General features: G+C 37.3%; 1 protein-coding gene across 1 annotated transcript in view; it reads left to right on the top strand.

Annotated features, from left to right (window-relative positions):
* Positions 1 to 17,624, top strand: part of LIFR (LIF receptor subunit alpha) — a gene marked incomplete at its 5' end in the record, with an annotated part of 52,309 nt that overhangs the window by 2,925 nt on the left and 31,760 nt on the right. The window contains 4 exons of the mRNA XM_082651976.1: positions 1,425 to 1,561; positions 7,612 to 7,775; positions 12,642 to 12,816; positions 15,034 to 15,288. Of these exons, the coding sequence (XP_082508102.1) occupies positions 1,425 to 1,561; positions 7,612 to 7,775; positions 12,642 to 12,816; positions 15,034 to 15,288 (731 nt within the window). The remainder of the gene's footprint in view (positions 1 to 1,424; positions 1,562 to 7,611; positions 7,776 to 12,641; positions 12,817 to 15,033; positions 15,289 to 17,624) is intronic.

Genomic DNA, 17,624 nt, shown 5'->3' with positions numbered 1-17,624 from the left:
ACATTAGTCTAAGTGTGATGGTAATTTATCAGCCAGGACGAGCTTGGTTTTATTGCAGAAACAACCCTCGAATCTTATGTCCTTATTTTCTGCAGTGAAAATAAAGGATTACTCCTGCTTGTGTTTTGTGTCTATCTTGAGGTCAGCTGGCATCTCTGCCCCTTTTCCCTCCCTCAGGGCCACAGGCCAGGGGGCCCTCATCTCCCAGTGCACCAGGACGGGAGGGGAGCAGAGCCTGCCTGGCTTTTAGAGCCTTCCTGGCTTTTAGAAACTGTGACTTTCACTCACTTTCTCTACAACTAATATCACATGGCCGTGCCTTGTTTCAGAGGAGCAGGGAAATGCAATCCTCCTGTGAATCCAGAAAGGGAGAATCCTAAAAATCTGGTAAATAGCACTACTGACCACTGCAGAATCCACAGAGAAGAAGTTATCCGGGCTCCAGGAGTTCACGAGAAGCAGAGCATAATGAGGCTGTGGATTAAGCGCTGATGCTAATTGTCTGTGATGGTGTGAGGGAGCATTGACTAAGGAGTGTGAGGTCCAGAGAGGCTGTCAGAAGCGTGGTGGTGGAGTAGGAATACTCAGTTTTCTCAGCAGAAACAGGACAGAAAGCCATTCCAACCGGAGAGAATATTGGGTACAATGGTATCAATGTATGAAAAAGGATGATTTAGAGAATTCGGGTGGTTTTCTGTTGCTGGCACGTAAAGAAACCCACACACGTGAGGTTAGCCGACCCTTTCAAGTCCTCAGTCCTAAATTCACTTAGGAATGTGAAGAGGCCTGTGCGGGGCAGGGCGGTGATGCAGGAGACACCCAAAGTCCTTTTGCTTGAATTAAAATTTTACGGGAAATTAGAAATGTATGTGAATAACAAAGGGTGTAAACATGCCCTGTAAAGATACAGAGGGCCATGGAACCACAGAAGAAAAACTCACTTTTGTCTGAGAGGTAGTGGGTGGGAACTAGAAGCACTTTGAAAGCGGAGCTGATGAGAACATGAGAACGTTTTGTACGAGTGAACCGTGAGGCAAAACAGAGGAGCAGACAAGCTGGTTGAAGTCTCAGTGATGGGGACCCTGTAGTGGTCGGTCCAGAAGGGGGCTGTGGGGGGCAGGGTGTGTGCAAAGGCAGGGTTGGGCGGGGTTTGAAGGCCATGCTAAAGCCCTAAGTTTCTTGATAGAATCGTCTCTGCTTACTCCCTTGACTTTCTGATACAGTCTGGTTATTTTTCCTACCACCACATTGATGGACTTACCATTTACCTCGCTTTTTTGCAGTCTTAAAATGCGATGTAACCTGTCATATCTTTATATACAAAAGAACAAAGTATTTTCCACTGAATTTTGTGTTAATCAAGTTTTTATGAAAATTGCGCTCCATTTTATCTGCTAATTAAAATTTGATTTCTTATATTGCAGGTCCCATTCTTGTTATCGATTGGAGAAAAATATTAAAATCCCAGCTCTTTTACCTGGCGATCATGAAATAACAATAAACCCTTTACATGATTTTGGAAGTTTTATAAGTAAATTCACACTAAATGAAAAAAATGTTTGTAAGTATTTGAAAAGAAAATTGATTTGAAAATAACTCAGAATGGTGCCTTTGTTAGTATTGTGCTGCTTTATAATTGACAGGAATTTACCATTCTTTTATATATTTTGTTAAACTAATATTCTCATTTACCCTGCGACCATACTTCCAATTGTGGAGCATAGCCAAGATCAAGATGGAAGCAAACTCTTCCTCTGGTCAGTCAAATAGACGTCACACAAGTTAAGGTCCTTCCCACGGTTGGTTTCTCTTCTCCTACCCCTCTACTTCGTTGATTCCTGCATGCCTTTCAGAATTCCTCAGCCATCCTTAGGAAGTAGTCTTTGACCATCCCCTCCCAGAGGAGACCCCATTCCTTTCTTAACATTCCTTTAGGCAGTCTGTATTTCTCTTTTGTGGTATTTCTCACAATTGCATAAATAATTTATTATATAATTAGGTGCTTCCTGTGTATTTCCTCTACAAGAAAACAGGTTCCCTGAGGGCAGAGACTTTGTCTTCTACACCTAGTGTCTAGTCCAGTGCCTTGCACATAGCAGGCATTTTTTATAGATGTGTTGACCGAATGCCTAGGACATATGCTACAAGCTGGGTGGAAGCATGAAATAAATCCAGGCTCTTGGAGATGGAAATTTTGCCATGCAATGAGACCTTAAAAACTCCAGTGGTCTTGACTCTCTTAATGGTGGGGTAGGCAGGTTTGTTGCCTTCTGACAACTATTATGGGATGGCATCATAATGATATTACAGTGAGTCTTATAAGGATGACTTATTTTGAAGCAAGGGAAAGAAAATATAAGCAACTTGGTGATCTCTCCAATTTTACAGGCAAGGTGCATGTTTGGAGTGGTCTGTTTCTGACATAGCACAGATTTTGAAAGGATAATAGCAAAGCATGCTGTCCAGGAACTTAGAACCGGTCTCATTTTCTGACTGTAGTATTGTCTGGGTAAAGTGCTACATAGGGCTGTTTTCAAGATAGAGAAGAGCCATGTTTGTTATTTTCTTTCTGTAGTTGTATGTGAGATACATGTGAGATGGTTTTGTGCAGATCAGCCATGATCCCAATACCCAGGAAGAAATATTGTTAATACTTACATGTGTTCTCTATGTGTGTGTGTGTGTGTGTGTGTGTGTATAAACAGTAAAGTTTATATTACTTTATTATAGGCTTATCAGAAGATATAGATTTTCAAGTTATTATGTAAATAAATCTACTTATAGCTGCCTAGTATTCCATTGAATGGAGGTACCATAATTACTTTGTCATTGATTTTTTTTAGCAAATTGTATTTTATTTTATTTTTAGCAAATTATATATTTTATTAAAATTTTTTTTACTTATACTATTTTATTATAATCAATTACCACATCATTTTAAATAGAAGCCTTGTTAAAATTGAACTAGATTGATGTCTTTTTTTTTCAGTTATACATATACATGTATCTATTCTTTTAAAAATTCTTTTCCCATTTAGGTTGTTACATAATATTGAGCAGAGTTCCCTGTGCTATACAGTAGGTCATCCTACTGTTGGTTATCCATTTAAAATACAGCAGTGTGTACCTGTCAATTTCAAACCGGGGCGGGGCGGGGGGCGGGAAGTGTGGGGGGAGGGATAGCTAGGGAGTTTGGGATTGTCATTGATTATTAACATTGAGATTTTTATTTCTAGTCTTTCAACATTATTACCAATGCTTTAATGAACATTTTTTGCACATATATGTTGCTGAATTTGTGTGATGATTTTCTTAGGCTAAATTTCCTAGAATTGGGAATGCTACATTAAAGACATCCGCTTTTTATGACTCTTGATGTCCGCTACCAGTTGCTCCCCCCACATTTTGAATCTTTTTGCATTCCCACAGACATCATATTAGAGCATGCCTGCTTGTCTGCATCCTTGCCAGGACTGGGTATTGTCTGTCTGTCTTAGATTTGCGATTTCAATCTGATGGCCCCCAAATTATAGCGCTGTTGTTTTTATATTTCTGTGATTACTTTTTAAAATTATCATTTTTATTCTTTTCTGAACTATTTATATCCTTTGTAAATTTTCTCTCATGTTGAAATTCATCTTTTTCCTCGTTAGTTCACAAGAGCTTTCTGTATAGTATGGTTATTACTTCTGTCCTATTTGCTACAAATACTTTTGCAAGTTTAAAATTTAAACTTTGTGGTGTTTTTTTCATACCACCGATTTTCATTTTTATATAATAGAATCTCTTGATATTTTTCTTCATGAGTTTTTGGTTTTGTTATCATGCTTAAATCTTTCATCCATCTGGAATTATTTTGTACTAAGGTATGAGGGAATCTAACTTAATTTTATTCCAGATTTTCAAAAATTTCCCCAGGACTCTGTCAGAGAGCCAGTTTGTGCTGTCTGCTTTTTCAGTAGGGATTGCGAAGGTTCTGTCTGGGAAGCTACTTGAAGATAAGTGTCAGAATTCGAAAGGCAAATCAGGACAGACTCTACGTGACTTACTGGATTAATAGTTCACTGTTTTTGCATAGCATGTAATTTGTTGACAGCATTTTTAATAATAATGGGCCTCATTGTGATTTGAATATTAGATTAACAGTATCCCAACACTAAGATATTACTACTGCTACTCAAATAAGAAAAATACTGATAAGAAAATGAAAAGCAAATTAGATGAATATAAGAGAGGGAGGTGGGTCCATCAGCAAACCTTTGAACACCTGTCATATGCAAGAGATGCTGTGAAATGATAGTGGAGCTGTGCATTAGAAGATTTGGGTTCTTTGGCAGTTTGCTACTAAATAAAAGTATGAGAAATTAAGTTTTCTTCAAATCTTAAGATGCTTTCAAAAGTATACGTATAAAGCAAAGAAGATGTTTTAACACATATACATATATCTAATAAGCTTCTTTTTTTAAATTTTATTTATTTTTGGCTGTGTTGGGTCTTTGTTGCTGCACGTGGGCTTTCTCTAGTTGTGGCAAGCGGGGGCTACTCTTTGTTGTGGTGCACGGGCTTCTCTTGTTGTGGAGCACGGGCTCTAGGTGCGCAGGCTTCAGTAGTTGCAGCATGCGGGCTCAGTAGTTGTGGCATGCAGGCTTCTAGAGCACGCAGACTTCAGTAGTTGTGACACACGGTCTCAGTAGTTGTGGCTCACGGGCTCTAGAGTGCAGGCTCAGTAGTTGTGGTGCATGGGCTTAGTTGCTCCGCAGCATGTGGGATCTTCCCGGACCAGGGATTGGACCTATGTCCCCTGCATTGGCAGGCGGATTCTTAACCACCGTGCCACTGGGAAAGTCCCCTCTAATAAGCTTCTAATTGACAAGGGAAAGCACAAAAATAAGTCTTTGTAAGATTTTTAATCTCTAAGTTTCTTAAAATAACCTAAAAATTTGCATCTGTATGAGGCAGAATAAATAACGTGGATCCTATAAAAGAGCTGGGAAAGCTCCCATCTTCTGATGTTCTAAGGCAGAAGGGGCATGGAGGTTATGGGTAAAGATAAACCAGCTTTATTTAAAAAATAAACAAGACTGATGAAATTTTTTCTAGCTGCAAAGTTTGTAGTTTCTAGAAAGCAAGCTAACATTGTCCTCAAGTGTATTTTAGCTGGAGAAAAATGCAGATGACAGTTCGTGGGAGCTTAGGGGAACTTCCCTGGCATACAGTGAAGAAGTATACTATGAAGTCGTGAAAAAACTGTGTTTAATCTTTTCATTTGTAATTATGGCTGTTACTGTCTTTAGCTGGAAATATCAGGTATGACTTGGGTTTTGAAGAATAGCCCACTGCTATTTAGATAAAATGTTAATTATGTGTACTTTTCAGGGAGGGAAGCATTTTAATAGATGAGTGTTGCCTTAATAAAGTACTCTCATGTTTAATAATTTTAAGTTACTACGTTGTGACATCTTGGAACATTTGAAGGATCCGTGTTCTTGGCAGCCTCTGCTCTGTGTGGTTGCCCTGCCACCTTGAACTTGTCCCTCCTGACACTGAATCAGCTTGTTACTCCTCATTTGCTCCTTCTTTTTTAAAAGCAGTTTCCCACTTAAACTTCTCGTGTAAAGCATCCTCCACTGTCCTTATGTAGCTGAGTAACTGTTGACTGCTGCATATTTTAGGCTTTAATCCACATGTTCTGTTTCCTGTGTGACCCTAAACATTTTACGTAAACCCAGTGTAGAGCACTGTGATCAGTACATTTTAAGTAAGTTTAGTAAAAACTTACTTTTAAGTTCCAAGACTAAGTTATATTGCACACAATTTATATTATATTGGTCTGCTTTGCCATTTTTGTTCTTCAGAACATTCAGCCACCCTCTCTCTGTCAGCTCCCGCAGTTGTGCTGGAAGTGACTTTACTTAATGGTCCTTGAACTTCGTGGGGCAGCACTAGGATAGATATGGGCCCTGAGAGCCTGTGACTCTGGATTTCTTTCAACTTACCTTCACCTTACTGTCATTTGAGGAGAGCACAGGCAAGAAAGAGCCCTTCATACCAGAAAGCCTGAATTTCATAGAACAGAACAGGCTCATACCTTGTGTGTTTTCCACTGATCCCCACATTTTTCATTAATATACTCATTCCCTATAGGTAGGAAGACTTGAAGATTTTGAAGAATACCTTACTCTTTCGGCTACCTTTTTGTTTTGTTTTTTTTAAGTTTACCAGTTTCTCCCTGTGAGAGGCTCTATCCTTGAGCATGGTTTTTCTCTTTACCTTTTGTACTACAACTTCAGAGCCTACTGCCCTGCCAGCCTTCTTTCTCAGGAATTGACGGTACCCTCACCAGCATCAAAAGACCACCAGTGGTCTTTTCTCAGCCTTCCTCTCTGAACTCTGTTTTCCTGGGCCTGGACGACAACCCATTTCTTTTGATTTCAGTGATGCCAGATTTTCTCTGGTTTCCTTCTGCTTCTATGTCATTCCCTCTCGGGATTCTTGCTGGGGTCTCTGGCTCCTTGAAGGTGTGACTGTCACTAGCTCTCAAACAAGCTTTGGCTGTTTTGTGTCGGTGTGTTATGTTCATTTCTGAACTGCACTCAGCGAGTTCCTCTTGAGTCTGTGTGCACTCTCTGATTGGTCCCCATTCTCACTTACTGTCTGCACGTCCCCCCTCCATTGATGGTCTTTTTTTCCCCAACACTTAGTCATCCATGGCCAGACTCCCACATCTCTTCACAATTGTCCCTGGTTCCTTTTGCCTTTCTTCCTGCTTTCTGGGCTAGTGACTTGAAGAAATCTTAGATGTTTTCATGTCTTGGTTATTACTAATCCTTCACTTCTTTGACCCAGTCATTTCTTTGAAATGCCCATTAGATTTTGTCCTTTCTTTTCCATATATGGCATCCTGAGCCACATCCTTATTACTATAGCCAGGCTTTCTCCAGCTGTCTTCTGCTTTATCACCTTATCTCTTTCTCAGTCACCTGCAGACCTGTTGCACACCACTGCAAACTAGCCTTTCTGAAGGACTTCCCAGATCCTGCCAAGTACTTCTTATAACCTTGTTGGCTTCCTCAACTCAATGCTTTGGTCACTACCACGGTCTTGCTGCTGTTTACTGCTGCCTATGCCAGTAGTAGCTCATTGCATCCTCAAGTGGGTAACTTTCCCTAGCATGCAGGCTGTGACTGGAGATGAGTGGGGAAGGGTGTAGAGAAAACAGATGGAAAGGTTTACCAAGGCCAGCTCTCCATAATCTATACAAAGGGAGCTTTTTCACTTCTCTCCAATGTTGTCTGCTTGGAGATTTCAGACCCAGTGACACTGGAGTGTTGTGGGAACTCAGTTGCTGTTTGTATTAGAAGATGTATTATGGATTTGAAACAGCGGGCTGGTAAATAATTTTCTCAGATTTGGCTGATGAACAGCTAGGAGCTGCTTATACAAATAAATACATATATTTATTCTCTTTTTTCAGTAGGAGGTGCAAGAATTTAATCCTTAATTGTTTTTTGATCAAGAAGTAGAGTTTAACATTAGTTGATTAATGGGATTATAATATGAAAAGTAGTTACTTATTTGACTAAGTTTTATCTTTTGTTTCCTTTTTTTAAGCCTTCATTCCAGATGTTCCAGAGATCGTGGATTTGTCTGCTGATTTCTCAACTTCTACATTACACCTAAAGTGGAATGACAAGGGTTCTGTTTTTCCACATCACTCAAATGTCATCTGGGAAATCAAAGTTCTACGTAAAAAGAATATGGAAATCGTAAAATCAGTAAGTTTGAACAAAAATAGCTTTTTTCCTGTGACATTAAAGAACTGAATACTTTTTTATAATTTTAAAGTGGCAACAGTGAACCTTTAGATTATTAAAGAAGTAAATCAGATATCCTTTGGGGGTTCAGTAAAAACTGTATGCTATGCCTGAAAAACTCACTAAATTAATGAAATAATGTGTAACCATTATAGGAAGTTTAGGAAATTAAGGGAGAATTAATCCATGATTCTGCCACTTGAACATAGTAAACAATATCTTTGTGTATTCCTGTCAAACCTTTTTTATATGCATGTTTTTACATAAATGAAATTAAAAATATACATATAATTTAATTTACATATTACTATAAATTATCTAACACCACAGACATAAAAATAAATGTTTTGCAACATATTTAGCCATAGTAATTGTTGAGAAATCTATAAGTATAAATCTATAAGTTTGTATAAATCTGTAAGTTTGAATAAATCTATAAGTTTGAATTTATCTGAATCCAAAATAACATTCTTATATTTAATAGTACATGGTTTTTTTTCCTCTAATTTTAAAATCTTGTTTATGAATAGTTTCCTAATGATCCATCTTTAGTTTATTATTAATCTAAGGAATAGTGAGATATAGCAGTGAAAAGTATTGACAGCTAGTACATGGGAATTCCCTCTTTCATCCTTTTACTCTTTTCCTCTTTAATGCACTTGAAATATGCCTAGTTATAGACTTAAGAATTAGAAGACCATGATTTTACAGTTTATTTGCCTAAGTACATAGATAAAATAGTAAAGATAATAAATAGTATTATTCTGTATTTCATAGTCACTGTATTATTTTTCCTTTTTGACAACCTATGTATTACATCCTGAAAGAGTAGCAGCCATGATTGTAGTTACCTTGTTTCCAATGTTTCTGGCATTCCCCTTTCCGGCACTATTGTGAAAGCTCTCTATATGTTAATAGTTTGCATCTTCACAATAGGCCCCTGGGGGAGGCTCTGTTAGCATCACCCCCATTTTACAGATGAAGATACAGAGTCACAGGAATACATTAAGTGGAGGAGCCAGGAATCAAACCCAGACAGTTGATTCCAGAGTCTGTGCTCTTCCTTAACCAGTACCATCTGTATTGTATTACATAATCAGTATACTTATTTTCATCTAAGATGCCCTCCCTTTCCTTTTCACCTATACAAATTGAATACACATTTCAAGACCCAGGTCAAATCCTATCCCTTATTTTAAAGCCCATTCTAATTACCTCAGTGTAAAAATGCTCTCTCTTTTCTTGAGTTTTAATGGCAATTCTTGTGTGTCAGTCTGATTTGCAGCTAACTTTGATATAGCTCTACCATTATTGTCTTAAAACTATTACTTATTTAAAATTGTATTGTGTAGCATTTTTTATGGCCTAACATTTTATATTCTGCGTTACTACTTACTGGCTTAAGATGACTTCTCAAAACGTCCTTTTTCTTATTTGTAAAATGGTGCTAATATTTGCTGTAGTAAATGATATGATATTTATAAAGCTACTAAACAGCTATTAGTTGTTATTACTTCCTTTGGGAGCTAGATGGTTTGTTTGTTTTTTTAACTGACTTAGGGATGCTGGAGTAAGAGGGATACTCTTTGACATGTAAGTGAAATCAAACATAAATGAATAGAAATATTCTTCTAAGATCATGTAACTCATTGCCACGAGATGTGTAACAAGACAGCAATGGCAAGATAGTAATTCCCTACTTTTTGGAATATGATCTTTGGAGAAAAATGTTTCTATGGGGAAAAATAGCAAGAGGCAAGAAAAATAGAGCTAGAACAAATTAATTTTAAAAAGTTACTCCTGTCCATAGTAAAATATGACATTTTTATTTATAATTATATTATTAGTATTAGTATTTAAGGTAGAATTGCTTATAATCAGTCATTTTATGACAGGTTATAATGCTATTATTTTGTAATAGCTTAAAGATCATTAAAGATCATGAAACACTATAAATGTGAGTTTCATTTATAAGTTTAATTTATAGTGTTTCATTTATAACTTGACATTTTCTGCCCGCAGCCTCACAAACAGCTGTGGAAGCTTTGCACTGCGCAAGCCAGGATGTGAATGATGCCTGGGAGTTATGCAGCCCTCTCTCCTCCTCTCATTTTTCTCTCTTGTAAACAAGGAATTCTTTTAGCTGATTCTTTTATTATTTGTCTCCATTTTTCCAGATAGCCTGCTTATGTTGCTGTTATTATTTGTTTAGTTTTTTGAGCAATGTTTTATTAATTTCCCACAATGGAAAATGAGAATTTAGTCCTGTCTCCCTTCCCAGCCCAGGGACACGCACTCGCATGTATGTGCACTCACATGCGTGTGCACGCACACGCACGCTCTCTCTCTCTCTCTCTCTCTCCACTTCTTATTTTTTTCCAATATCATTATGTTATAATTTTTGGTAGACCAGTATTCATTATTTGGATTACAGTAATGTAAACACTATTTATAACTGAACCAAATAGTGTTTACTATTCTTTTCCTTTTTCTTGTACATCTTCTCGTATTGTCTTGTACTTACAGTTTTTATTTGTCTGCTTCATTAATTCAATCCTAAATTCTTTCTAGGTTGTGTAAATCTGTCGAAATGTTCAAACAAACATCAGTTTTGTCTTTCTGAATACATCTCTCTGAGGGCCTTCTGACTTACTTCCTGACCCTTTTCATGTAAGAGCTCATGTGGATGCTGCCAAATATTTGTATAGCACAAAGTGTGGCAAGTAGCTGAGTATTCTGAGGTTTCTCAGGAGCTCCAGCAGCCTCCACTCCCAGTAGCCAACCCTTGGTTTGAAGAGATTAATGCCTGGGTGTACCTATAACCCATTCAAGACAAACCTCTGTGTTCTTCAACACATTTGTTAGGAAGCTATGGTTCAGCCTCATTCAGAGGATTCCTTTTATAGTTGTCTTATGATGGATCCTCTTTTTCCTGAATTCCTTGTTTCCTCATTTTGGTGGAAGCATAAATTCTAGTAGTTATTTGCTATTTTTTGTAGATACTCTCTGCTAACTGCAGTGGTAGCTTACAGATATATTTTATTTAAAAAAAATTAAATTAGTTGCCAGGAAAATTTAAAAGACTGTCAATTCCAAATATTGATAAGATGCAGAAGGATTGAAACTTTCATACCCTTCTGGTGGGAATGTAAAATGCTACTTGATGAATTCATTGAGATACTACATTTCTGAAGATGTCTATTCTGCATTCACTCATGATTGCTAGTTTAGCTGGGTAAAAAGATCCTAGGTTGGAAAATTTTCTCAAGATTTTGAAGGCATTGTTCCATTTGCTTCTCATTGTAGATCTATCTTCATCTGTTGTGCTGTACACTCATTAGGCCCCTTTCAGTCTGAAAACACATGCCTGTCAGCTTGGGAAATTCTTATTTTATGTCTTTGATTTCCTCATCTCTTTTTTCTCCTTTTTTTCTTAGAACGTCTGTTCTTTAGAAATTGTACCTTTCTGACCTTTCCTCTAATTATCTTATCATTCTTACATTCCATCAGTATTTTGCTCTATTTTCTGAGCAATTTTTCCTAAAGTTTATCTTGCACTTTTGAATTTCTATTAATATACTTTTTAGTATACAAGAGATCCCTTTTCTTAGTCCTTTTTTTAAAAAAATTTATCATGTTCTTGTTTCATGGATGCAATATCTCTTCTTATCTTTGAGGTTATCAGTGATTTAAAATTTTTTTTCTTTCTGTGCATTCTGTTTTTTCACATTGCTTTTTCGTTGTTGTTGTTTTGATCTTTGACTTTCACATTAGAACTTCTTCTCCCCTTTCTGGTCATCTGGTTGCTGCTCATATTTAAGTGAGTGGTTCTTGAAAAATAAAACAAGTCTAATTGGAACTTTTGTTTGCCTGGGTGGGACTTGTTGGCTAGGGCACCACTGTATGTGATTAGGATGGGCTGTCAAGCTGGAAAAATCTTAATATTATTTTAGGTTTTTATCTTGACCTGTTCATATGCTCCTTAGAAAAGTTTGCTTAGACTCTTACCTGGTGAGTATGTACCTGGCCATCAGTATCCTGGGGGCTGAGTAGGGAAGAAGGCAGGAGTGCCCCAGCCTTTAGAATGCGTAGTTAGTTACCATTGCCCATCTGCTTTCCAGTGTCTAGAATCTTACCAGTATTGTTTCTTCAATTTTTTGCCCTTGTGCATCTGTGCCTTAAAAAAAAAAAAAAATCTTGTACTTTTGTTCTAGAGGAATTTCATGAAGTAAAGAGAAGGAAGTACATTTATTTAATCTGTTGTCTTTAACCAGAAGTCCCAAGGTCTCTTTTAGTATATCCTCATATATTTGGTTGAAATCTTGCCCATTTTCCACAATTGAAATTAAGCTTTCTATATTATTATAAGTTGCATATTTAAAAATAAAATTTGAAATATATGACACTTATATAAAAAAATAATCCAGTCTAAAATAATAGTTTATTTTGTTGAAATGCTCTCCTCTCTTTGACTTTAACCCTTGGAGATAAAAAAAGCATTAACTGTTTTTTGTCCATGGAAAATGGGACCATTTTAGGCAATGGTGTATTTTCTCATGAACTGTATTGAACGTTTTGGACTATTAACATCTTGTGTAATAATGAAGTAGGCCCTAAAGTTGAAGAAGTAAACATAAATGAATCATAATTATTGTTACTACAACTCTCCTTTTATGCCTTATAGAAAACAGATAGTTTTACAAAAGAGCAAAGCTTTGATTTACTTAGCTGGTAATTGTATACAGTCTGTTGTGTTTTTTTTAACCCTAAGAGAGAGCAGGACATAGTACTTGGAAATAGAATTTTGTGTTTGTGTTCATTTTGTAGGTGACCCACAATACAACCCTGAATGGCAGAGATACAATTCATCACTGGAGCTGGACCTCAGACATGCCCTTGGAGTGCGCCACTCACTATGTGGGAATTAGATGCTACATTGATGATCCTCAGTTCTCTGGTCGCAAAGAGTGGAGCAACTGGAGCCCACTGAAGAACATCTCTTGTAAGTGCATATTTAAAGGATTTTCATTTCAGATGAATTAGATTAGTCTTGCTTAAGGGTAGGGTTTAGCTCACGGTTTTAGTTCTCTGAACCCCATTTGGATGCATGAGGGTCACCGGGGGATCTTCGAAGTCTTCTGACCCAGAACATTTTGATTCAAAAACTCTGAGATAGGCTTCAGAAATCTGTATTTTTAAAGAACATACTGAGTGATTAGATAAACATCCAGGTTTAAAAATCACTTCGAATAGACATTGGGAGAACATTTAAAAATTTTATGTAGGCGGTAATGAGATCAAGTCCATATTTTTAAAATAGAGCTCCCAATTTCTTGCCCATAGAGCAGACTGCTGTGAGCTGCAGTTACTGCAGAGAACATGGGAATCCGCAAGTATAGGACTTGCCTGGCAGTCCAGTGGTTAAGACTCCGAGCTTGCAATGAAGGGGGCGCAAGTTTGACCCCTGGTCGGGGAGCTAAGATCCCGCATGCCAAAAAAATAAAATAAAATTAACAGTGTGAATCTGCAGGTATATCAAAAATCATCTGTACATTGAATAAAACTCAGGCAGGTATAATGTTGGCAGTGTGAGAGAGGGCCTAGAAAATTGTTGACAATAAAATAAAGTGCTTTAAAAGGCTGGTAATCATTGTAGATTATTTACTCTAGTGACAATATGGAGAAATGGATCAGAGGGAGGAAGGACTGGAAGCAGGCAGATTAATAAGGAGAATCTTGTAGTTCAGCAAAAGACAGTGAAGGTATAAAATAGGACACCTGGGTTTAGAAATGAAAAGAGGGAAGAAGTATGAAAACACTGAAGAGACCGAATTAGAATTAGCGACTATGCTTTTGGTAGGGGAGAAATAGAGCCGAAGATGACTATTAGTTTGGTCAGCTGGGTAGCTGGTGATGCTGTCCAATGAGACAGAAACTATATGAACAAACTAGGTGGGAAAGATAAATTTCAATTTTAATGTGTTGAGCTTGAGGTAGCTGTGAAGTGCCTGGGAGCAATTTCTCATTGTCAGTTGGGAATACAAATTCGGCATCCAGGTGATTAGTTCGAACTGGAGATATACAGTTGACCCTTGAACAACTGGGTAACCCCCAGGGGCTCCGACCCTCCCTGTAGTGGAAAATCCACACATAATTTATAGTTAGCCCTCCATACCCGTGGAACCTCCGTATGTGTGGTTCCACATCCGAGGATTCAACCAACCGCAAATCCTGTAGTACTGTAGTATTTACTATTGAAAAAAATCCACACGTAAGTGAACCCATGCAGTTCAAACCCGTGTTGTTCAAGGGTCAACTGTGTACTTGAGAATCGTTAACATACGTGATGGGAAAATTTTTAAATCTTGGAGGTTAACATAACTCAAGGAAAGGGGCATGAAGACCAAGGACACATCTCTTAGAAGCTTGTATGAGGAGGGGAGGATGGAAGAAAATGAGGCCAGCAAAACAAACAGCAGCCAGAGGGTTAAGAGTAGCAAAAGTAAGTAGTCTACACCCCAAGAGAGAAGGGAGTTTTGAGAAGGAAGACTTTAGGCAACATACCAGATGCTGTGGAAGTTGAAGGAAAGATTACTAAGACGTGGCCACTGGATTGAGCAGTTAGGCCGTGGAGCCATTTAATAAAGTGGCCAGAGTAGAAGCCAGATTGCAGTAGATTAAAGAGTGAGTAGGTAGAAAGGAGACTAAAGGTAATATTTTTAAATTGGCTATTTAGGAAAATAAAAACAAAAGGGTGACTTTAACCTACAGAGTTGGGATTTTTTTTAGAAAGTGCTTTTTAGGATGTGGAGTATTTAACCATGCATGTAAGCTGATGGAAATTAGGACATCTGATCTAAATACATAGAATAATTTCAAAGGAATGGAATTATTTAATGTGTACCTTTTTCTTGGTGTGGATTTTTCACATGTGGATAAACCCACTTAATTTGAACGTTTAGACTTCTTAGATATTAACCTGTGACCTTACACGGCAACCTGCAGTCCCCTCTACTCCCCCCGCCATCACCCCGTCATAAGTAAATAAAACCACACACATTTTTATTTCTTGTGTATGTCTTGCTCCTTTGAAACCTGGGGGGCGTACCTTATCTTTGGGCCACCATAATTACAAAGTACCTAACTGTGTTTTATGTACACTGGGCTAATTTATGTAAAAAACTTCTAAAGTATTTATAATTCCTTTTGCTCTTTCTAGGGTCTCCTGATTCTCAGACTAAGGTTTTTCCTCAAGACAGAGTGCTACTTGTAGGCTCAGATATAACAGTATGTTGTGTGACTCAAGAAAAAGTGTTATCAGCACAGATTGGCAGCACATATTGTCCCCTTATCCATCTCGATGGGGAAAATGTTGCAATCAAGATCCGTAATATTTCTGCTTCCGAAAGTAGTGGAACAAATGTGGTTTTCTCCGTAGAAGATAACATGTTTGGAACAGTTATTTTTGCAGGATGTAAGTATATAATTTTTTTTTTAAGAAAAGAGTTCCTATTAATCTGTTTTGGTCCTCTTTGAAAGCCTTAATGCTTTTTCGGGGGGATGATTTTCTTTCTTTCTTATTTTTTTATTCTTTGATGCAAATGACATATGAGGGTACCAGCATTTTTGCTTGTTTTAAGGTGAGTTCTAAGCTTGTTTTCTACATACCTGTATCTATATAATTTGTAGCTTTTGTAATAAAGATTTGAAACATTCATCTACTAATTTTTAGTTTAAATTCTTAGTTAACAGCTTTGTTGAGTCAAGGGCAGGTAGTATATAATATTTCTTACTCCTACATCATTTAGGAATTTTTTCATATAAATTAATTTCCCACCTAATTAAAGCATACCTTTTTTTAAAGTACCTGAATTAAAGAAATTGTAATGATTTTACACAAAATCTTTCAAAAGCATAACCTACACTTCTCTGATGAGAGGAGGGTGGCTGCAGGACATGGGGGGAGGAAGAGTCCCCCTCTCCCTGTGTTCTGTGTCTGATGTACTCTCCGTAATGCAGGGGCATCTTTTAACATGGTCACTTCTACATTCCATGACGTTTCCAAAAGTTGTTGTGGGTGGACTGCCCTACCTATATGGCTTGTGTTGTGCATCCACAGATACTTTTTTTTTTTTTTTTTTTTTTTGCGGTACGCGGGCCTCTCACCGTTGTGAGCGGCCGTGGCTCACGGGCCCAGCCGCTCCGCGGCATGTGGGACCTTCCCGGACCAGGGCACGAACCCATGTCCCCTGCATTGGCAGGCGGACTCTCAACCACTGCACCACCAGGGAAGCCCCACAGATACTTTTGTATTTAGAGTTTTTCTGTCCCCTCCCCTGTGGTAACTGTAATGTTATAATGCACTGATGGCTTTGCCTCCAGCAGTGCTTCCCTTCCTGCTCACATTCAGAACTTAAAGTTTCTAGTGGTCCAAGGGTCTCATGAATAAAATGTGTGAAATGTAGTGAATGGATTTTGTCATTTTCTTTTGCTCACTCAGTGATTTTTCTTATGCTTTTTTTTTCCTTACGATTGTCAGTTATGCTGTGGATCAGCCGCTTTCAGTCACTTTTCTACTTCCATAGAAATTTATGATAAATTACATTCAGTTGCTGATAGATTCCCAAGGGAAGGGGATTAGGTGCCCTTCTCAGCTTGATGGCTGTAACCTTACTCTCTTTTTGCTTTCCAGTAAGGCATTTTGGAATTCAAGTGAGAGTGAGGATATATTCAAATTTAAATTTTAGAAATTTAAAAAATTAAATTTTCTTTCCTAAATGGAATTTTAGGAAGTGATGTGCAACATTCCTCACAAATGATCATGGAGTCTAAGTAAAGAACCAGTGTAGCGAAACTGCTTGATAAGTGATACCAAAAAGTGAGATACTCACTTAAAAGAATGAAATAAAAAATTAAAACTTAGAAGATGAGAATATTCACTGTTTTTATTGTTTGTAACAATGTTCTAATCTTTTATCATAGTGCTATTTAGTTCATAATTTAGCTTTCATTTATAACATTTGGAGGTTGAAATATTGATCAATATTTGTCATTTCAGGAGCAACAGTAACATTTCACTTCAGAGGGAGCTCTTTAGAAACTTGCAGCAAGGGCAGACTGTGGTGTGAGTTAGGGATCAAGATTTACTTTCCTTTCCCTTATGGGTAGCCTGTTATCCCATTCTTTACTGAAAAGGCTGAAAATGTTAGAATCAGCTTGTCAGTTTTCCCCTACATACACACATACACATTCAAATGTGCCAGGATTTTGATTGATATTACATTAAATCTATCAATTTAGGAGGATTTTTATTCTTACAATTTGAGTCTTCCAAACCATGAACATGGTATAGCCTTCCATTTATTTAGATTTTCTTTGATTTATTTTAGTGATATGAGGTCTTTTATATCTTTTGGTAAATTTATTCCTAGGTGTTTGATGTTTTCTGGTGCTATTAAAAATTGATGTTTTTAAATTGCGTTTTCTATAGACTGCTATATAGAAAGACAATTGATTTATACTGAGCTTTTACCTAGCTTCAATTGATTCTTTTGTAAGTGGATTTCTTTGAAAAGAAAATCAGTATATTTCAAGTACTGCCCTCTCGTATTTTTTTCTCCTTCAATTTTTCCTTCTACTTCTGTCTAGTTTGCTCCTGTTATTTGGATTTTAAGTATTTCAACTTAATATATCTGCCAGATCCTAAAATAATCAGCATTTTAAATATCCTCAAAATTTGGGGTATGTGAATTTAATAAAACGACCAAAAGTTTGTCCTTAAGTTTAAAACAGTTTTCAAAATAAATATGT

This window comes from Grampus griseus (assembly GCF_964374135.1).
Source record: "Grampus griseus genome assembly, chromosome: 3".
NCBI classification, from domain to species: domain Eukaryota; kingdom Metazoa; phylum Chordata; class Mammalia; order Artiodactyla; family Delphinidae; genus Grampus; species Grampus griseus.
The sequence above is the reverse complement of the archived record's forward strand: the minus strand, read 5'-3'. Positions and strand labels throughout refer to the sequence as shown.